At 39.9% G+C, this 7,500-nt stretch overlaps 1 protein-coding gene across 1 annotated transcript in view; it reads left to right on the top strand.

Moving 5' to 3' along the window:
• The window catches only part of LOC138014598 (endothelin-converting enzyme homolog), a 39,052-nt gene that overhangs the window by 10,845 nt on the left and 20,707 nt on the right, over nucleotides 1-7,500 (top strand). The window contains exons 6-9 of the mRNA XM_068861724.1: nucleotides 1,425-1,612; nucleotides 2,900-3,151; nucleotides 3,576-3,635; nucleotides 7,498-7,500. The exon at nucleotides 7,498-7,500 is cut by the window's right edge and continues 114 nt beyond it. Of these exons, the coding sequence (XP_068717825.1) occupies nucleotides 1,425-1,612; nucleotides 2,900-3,151; nucleotides 3,576-3,635; nucleotides 7,498-7,500 (503 nt within the window). The remainder of the gene's footprint in view (nucleotides 1-1,424; nucleotides 1,613-2,899; nucleotides 3,152-3,575; nucleotides 3,636-7,497) is intronic.

Raw genomic sequence — 7,500 nt, 5'->3', positions numbered from 1 at the left:
CCCAATATAGTTTATTTTGAAAAATGACCTAATTTTAAGGGCAACCACAACCATGATTCTCTGCAAGCGATCTTTTCCTTTTTACCTCGAGTACCACCTTACGTCTCTTGTAACCCGGAGTAATGCTTATGAGTTGAGTTCCTCTCTGATGTGCAGCCTCCATCGGAGCTGTATTTTTGTTCTCGAGGTTTGAAAGTGCTCAAACCCTAACCTGCAGAGAAATCCACGTTGTCTTCACTCCAAACGCACCCAGAGCGTTGCTAGCTTTTACGACTTATACGGTCGGTGTTCTTGCATTCATATCTATGACCGGAAAGGAATCTAAGGTAGGTCGATGAGCAAACAACGGGAACATTGGAACCCACAAATGACCTGCTCCCAACGTCAGTGGCTTCATAGCTCAGTTGGTTAGAGCGTCGCACCGGTATCGCGAGGTCACGTGTTCAAACCCCGTTGAAGTCCTGAATTTTTCAGGCTTCTTTACACAATTTCAAAAATTGCTTTCATAACTGCGAGGATCATAGCTTCACTTGATTTCATATCCGCAATTCATATTTGATCCATTTCATATATCATTTCATCGTTAAGATCTCTTCGTTAGGAAAAGAAGACCAAAGAAACCTCACTCTACCCATGGCGAGTATATTTCTAGCTGGTCTCCTCGATTCTTTGATAGCTCGCTTTGCTCCGACCCAAAAGACATTTCGCGCGCGAGACCCGGAAAGGAAGCTGATGTGTAGAAGCATTGCAATGGACCGCGGTTTTTCTTCAAAATTTCATCTCTCTCTGCTAGTTGGTTCATTTAACCGACTTCGATAATGACCGCAGGTGTAGTTAACATTTGCAGACTTGCGACTCGACGACAATGCCTCGAAAATAATAACAAAAGGGAGCCCACAACTGAAGATTCGTGGTTACTGGTGACCCTTAAGGATGGCGCCTACTATTGTTATTGCGCATACGTTCTGCGCATCTCGAGATACTCGGATTTCCTATAGGTGGTCCTTATTAATACAGGGATATTTTTGCACAGTTTAAAACTATCCGGAGAAAGTAGATCTTAGTACGTACTCTTGTTATCCAAAGAGAAAATAGGGGGTAACCATGCATTTTTGAGAGATAATTAAGCTTCAATTTGAGAAAAAACGCCATTCATTGCTTTGTATTTTAAAGCTTTTTACAAATATTATTCATCAATTATCTTTGAAAAATGCGTGGTTACCCCCAATTTTCTTTTTGGATTTCGATAACACTTTTTGAGATCTACATTTTCTGCATAATCATAAACCGGGGAAAAAAATACATTTGAATTAGTAGACACCGTCCTTAAAATGAGACTTTGAATAACAGATAAATGGGACTTTTAATGACTGAGTGGAATTAACGATGTTAAACATTTTTGTTTCTTTTATTAATTATTAAAGCTATCTCGAATCAGCTGGATAAAAGTGTGGATCCATGTGATGATTTCTACTCCTATGTATGTGGAGGCTTTTTCAAGGAACATAAGCTCAGTGCGGAAAAGACTGAGATAACATCTTTCACGATCCTCAACAAAGAAAACTTGAAAGTGCTGCGACATGCGCTGGAGAATGATGCAAGATACTCACAGGTACGCATAGATTGAAGTTTAATTGAAATGTTTAATGATACATGTACTGTGATTGTGCATGCTGTCGCACTCAAGCAAATTGGCCGATGCGCAGAATACCATAATACTCTTTGTTTGTCCAGCCAAATTTTGAATAAGCATTGCTTCCTGTTTCTCTTGGGACTTACAATGGTTACAAGAGAAAACAAAAACAATGCTTATTCAAAATTTGGATGGACAAACAAAAAGTATTATGGTATTTTCCCACTTCGGCCAGTAAAGATAAAGTTGTTATATTTTTTTCTTGCCCGCAAACAATCTGATCAGCTCCCATAGAAAAAACAGAGAAACTTGCAAAACAACAAGTGCATTATGGCAGATTTTTTCCCCCTGAATTCTGCAATAATTGAAAATTAAAACGATTCCGTTGATAAAACATAATTACCCTAAGACAATTCTGAAATCCCGATCTGTTTAACCAGTAGATTCCATGTTTCACGTGTCAGTTCAGTAATAGATCCCAGATGACATCAAAATGTGGTAAGAACAAAAAAATGGCACACGAGGTGATAGCCGAGTGTGTAACTGATGTTCTCAACACATTTTGTCCTCTCTGATCTATTACAGACGCACGGCAACACGGAATCTATTTGTTTTACATAATAAAGATTTAAAAGTTTTTGACGATGACGTCAGCTATGCGCCTTTCTTCTAACAGATCATAGCAAGAGTGAATTAGATAAGAGTGTTCCTATGGCATTGGGGGAAATCTCCCCAGCACAGTCACAAAGAGTCTATTTTTAAGAATACCCTTTCCCGCGAAAATCAATTTTCATGTCCCTGAGAAAAACATGGCAGAACTAGTCGCGCGTGACATGGCTTCTTCTGATTGGTTAAAATTGGCGGCCCTTCGTTTGTTGCGCTCGCAAAGTGTATCATAAAAGAAACCCATTTGTAAATGTGCAGGGGCAAGACCGTAAAATGATAAATCAACAATCTTATCTAATTCACTCTTGATCGTGGGTAAGAACCAATCAAAATGCGTGCATCATCGAGCTTCTTCTCCTGATGGATTCGTAAAACTGTCATTCTTTTTACTGGTTTTTCCTTAACAGCAAAGAAGGAAGGAAAATTATAATCAACTTTGAGATTTAGCGCGTTTCGCATCTTGATCAGAATAAAATGAAGCGCCCGTTACAGTCTCTAACTGCGCGTTAACAGCGTCCATATATGACACAACATTTGCCTCCATGTTCTCCTTCAAGAACGGCACTAACATTCTTTACGTTGTTTATAAAATACCTTCAGAGCTTGTCGATCACGAAAACCACGAAGATCTACAATTCATGCATCGATACTTCTGCTATTGAACTCAGAGATGAGTATCCGCTGGCTCAGTTGATCGCGCGGTATGGCGGCTGGTCACTGACCGGATTCGGAACCAATTTGTGGAGTGTGGAAGAAAAGATGGGGCACGTTTTGAAAGATCTGAATGTACAAACCTTGCTGTCGGTATCTGTCAAAACGGATCTTATGGATTCAAGTCGTCACATAATATATGTAAGCATAATTTATTTAACAATTATCACTCGGGTTGAGGTTGAGAATGGGTTTATAGTCGTAGCATAATCTACGCCACCCAGTGGTTAGGGCGCCTGCCTTGAGATCCTTTATCAAGGAGGGCTGTTTTTTATTCAATTGAGCACATTCATAGGTTTGTACCGATTAAGTAATTTCATGGGGGACATTTCGATACGATAAGGGTCAGTTTTCATGTTTACTGCTTTATTACGCAATCTCAAAAGACTCTCGTTGCTCTTGCTCGGATCGATTCGGTTTTCGTCGTTGCTCGCTGAACGGGCTTCTGAACAAAACAATAAAAGAGCAATGGGTTTGATCTCCACGAAAACTGAACCACATTTCTCATGCTGATTTTGGTCCATCAATTCAGTATTTTATTTGTATTCTTGTTGTTGCGTTCTAGTTTGATGGATCCTCCCTAGGAATGAGTCCCAGCTACTACTCCTTGGTTAAATACTTCGAGGTTGGTTTGAGAAACATCATCATCATCATCTTTTTTCTTTTTTTTTTCTCGCTATTGGTCACTAGGTGAACATTGATTAATTTCTACAGAGTATGACACTATAAAACACATTTCTTCTACCTCACTGACGTACTACGACGTAATTACAACTACCAGTCAGGTGTCTTCTATGAGTTAGCCGCGCATTAAAACTCGATTAAAAAAGTTATCATCGAGAAGACACCCGTTCATTGTGGATGTGTTCTCTCGCCTCATTCTTTTTTGTTAATGCTCAAACATCCAACTGTTATCGGGATAACAATGGACATTGAAAAATTTCTCCATTCTGATTGGCTAAGAGAAAAAAGAGATAATTCAGCGCAAAATTAACAGTAATAGTAATAGTTTAATCATTTATATAGCGCTATTTACATATGCTGATCAACAGCGTTTTACAATAAAATTATACATAATAAGCTTAAGAATCCATACAAATAAATAAATAATTTGAATCTACTAAAAATACTAAAATCTAGATAACTGAATAGAGTGTAATGTGAAGTGCTAGATTTCAATCCCATATGAACCATGTGAGCGTTAGCCCTACAGATGGAGATCGGCCCACACAAGGACAGAGAAAAACTCTGACCGGGGTGGGAATTGAACCCACGACCTTCGGGTTAGATCTCCGCCGCTCTACCGACTGAGCTACAAGGTCAGACGGGAGCAGGCCGTGGGAAGTGAAGATGTTAAAGTCACGGCAATGAACATGTACAAGTACAAGGAAAGGTTACGTTTATACAAACGTTGGCCGTGTAGCACTTATATTTTAAACAGAGTTAACTGCATAGAGTGTAATGTGAAGTGCTAGATTTCAATCCCATATGAACCATGTGAGCGTTAGCCCTACAGATGGAGATCGGCCCACACAAGGACAGAGAAAAACTCTGACCGGGGTGGGAATTGAACCCACGACCTTCGGGTTAGATCTCCGCCGCTCTACCGACTGAGCTACAAGGTCAGACGGGAGCAGGCCGTGGGAAGTGAAGATGTTAAAGTCACGGCAATGAACATGTACAAGTACAAGGAAAGGTTACGTTTATACAAACGTTGGCCGTGTAGCACTTATATTTTAAACAGAGTTAACTGAATAGAGTGTAATATGAAGTGCTAGATTTCAATCCCATATGAACCATGTGAGCGTTAGCCCTACAGATGGAGATGGGCCCACACAAGGACATGGGCCCACACAAGGACAGAGAAAAACTCTGACCGGCTATCACTAGATAGCCTAGTGAAATTAAGAAATAAGAATAAAAGGAGCAAAAATGCAATCTAAGATAAGAAAGCCTCTCTGAAAAGATGGGTCTTCAATTCCTTTTTGAAGACAGCTAGCGAATGAATGTCACGTAACTGAGCAGGCAGGCTGTTCCACAATGCAGGAGCCGCTGCATGAAAAGATCTTGCACCAAGTGTGGAAAGCATTTTTTTCTTTGGGGCACTCCAATAGTAGACTATCGTTTGACCTAAGATGGTATGATGAGTTTTGCCTTATGTTAACTATATCACTAAGAAAAGGTGGAGCTAATCCGTGTATCACTTTAAAAGTTAAAAGTAAAATCTTGAAACGGATACGCAAGCAAACCGGCAACCATGCAATAAAGACTATACAGAGCTGGTGTTATGTGCGAGTATTTTCCAATGTCCATTACTAACCTAGCTGCAGCGTTCTGCACACTCTGGAGCTTAGCGAAACGTGTACGAGGGAGACCGTACAAAAGGGCGTTACAGTAGTCTAGGCGACTAGTTATAAAAACATGTATGAGCGTCAGCAGAGATTCTCTCGATAAGTATTTCTTTATGCGTCTAATATTATGCGAATGATAAAATGCCTTAGTTACATGAGTAGCCACAGTTAACTTATTCTCAAACCACGACCCCAATTAAGTATAACAAACCAAGAATTCTGATCGGTCAATGACTAAAAAAAGTGAGGGAGGGAAAAAAAATTACTCGTTCTTACTTATTCCAAATAGCACAGGAAAACTCATGCAATAGGCCATTTCCGAGTTCATGTCTGCCTCCTCTTCAAAGCGAGTCTAAGTGCGAAGTTTTTCTTATGAAAATTAGCTTTCATTCATATGTAAAGTAGAACTAATTACCATCACAAAAACTTCGCACTTAGACTCGCTTTGAAGAGGAGGCAGACATGAACTCGGGAATGGCCTATTGCCTATAGAAAGGGTCGCTCTGTCTTGAGACAAGTCCAAAACTCTTGCAATCACTCTTAAATGTTACCAATCGTAGGAGAACAAGACAACAGGGGAGGAGTCGATGACACTTAATAGGTCTATGCGAATTTAATTTATCATCGAATTCCAAGGATCCTGGTTTAAATTGAATTTGAACGGTATAATAAATAACAAACACGAATGACGATATTTTTACGAAGAACTTTATTTAAGTGCCAAGTGTATTTATCGCTGAGGCACTAATTGGCGAAGATGAACACAAATCAAATCAAATCAAAACATACCAAATTGAAGAACCCGGAGAAAAACCTCTTGAAGCAGAGTACAGAAGCAACAAACTCAACCCAGATATGACGCCGTGTTTGGGAACCCAACTCGGGCCACATTGGTTGGAGGCACGTGCTCTTACCACTGCGGCAGCCCTTCTCTCTGCTAACAGCTGGATAAACCCGCTCGGACGAAAAATAGGCGCATTGTTGGCTACACCTCTTGAACGACGAAAAAAAAAAGTAAGAGACTGGAGTGTGATATAGTTTATAAACGCTATAGCTATCAAGGGCATTGCGAGAGTCGACAAGCGTGGAGCAGTTTCGTAGAAATACAAAACATTAGCTAGCTCAGAGCTAACAGAGAAAAAAAAAATGGCCATGGCTTCCCGTTTCGCTTCGGTTACTAAGGAGCATGTTTTATCGATAAACTCGGCTGGTTATTGAATTTGTGGAGTATTTACTGAAACGGTTATTCATCTCAGTTTCGGTGAAAGTGTTGGACATTTACCTCGCCCCGGCTCGGCAAATGTCCACCACTATTCGCCACCTCCACTAGGGTGAATAAGGGTGCGTTCGATTGACCGTATTCCGGAATAGGAATACATGGAATACAAGTTGGAAATCCTTCGTTTTTGCGGAGATTCACATTAAAATTGTCAAACATTTGCTAAAATGCTATGTTAAACATATTTTTATCATCCTTGCAGCTTCGAAACGCGCCAAACATACCGTTTTAATCATCACTCCCCGTATTCTTATTCTGGAATAGGGTCAATCGAACGCGCCCTAATTGTAAAATATTGAACAGTCAGGGCTTTGATATAAAAGAACAAGGAGATCCTCGATTGACCTTCTAAGTCATAATATAAAACGTTTCTGGAAGGAATGCAACATTTGTTGGAGAGACAGATCGAATCGCTCTGTGCATTGCTTGATAATTAGTATGCAGTATACATGTTATTTTAAGTTGCATTGGCTCAAGACGCTGCAACAACTGGGTGCCAAACAGCGAAGAATGTTAGACTTTGAACGAATGAGAGAAGCCATCCTGGCACTTAGCTTGACAATTTAAGCAATTGTCGCTTTTAATATAGACACCTGAAAAAATTCAGAAGCTGCACTTCAAATATACATTCATTCCATTTCATTCCGAATGTTAGGCTTTCAATACTCACGATTCTTACCTTACCATAATGAACTGAACGAGTACTTGTCGCTTTTCTGTGAAGAAAAGGTACACTACTATCGTAGAAGTATAGTTCTTTCATTAGAAAAACTCTCCGATTTCTACTTAACGAGATGACGAATTATGCCTTGAAACGTGCTTATTCTCTTTTTCACATTTTCCCACCCTATTTCTAGATT

This window comes from Montipora capricornis, chromosome 8 (genome assembly GCF_036669925.1).
Source record: "Montipora capricornis isolate CH-2021 chromosome 8, ASM3666992v2, whole genome shotgun sequence".
Lineage (NCBI taxonomy): Eukaryota > Metazoa > Cnidaria > Anthozoa > Scleractinia > Acroporidae > Montipora > Montipora capricornis.
Note: the sequence above shows the minus strand (reverse complement) of the source record. Positions and strands in the feature narration are given on the sequence as shown.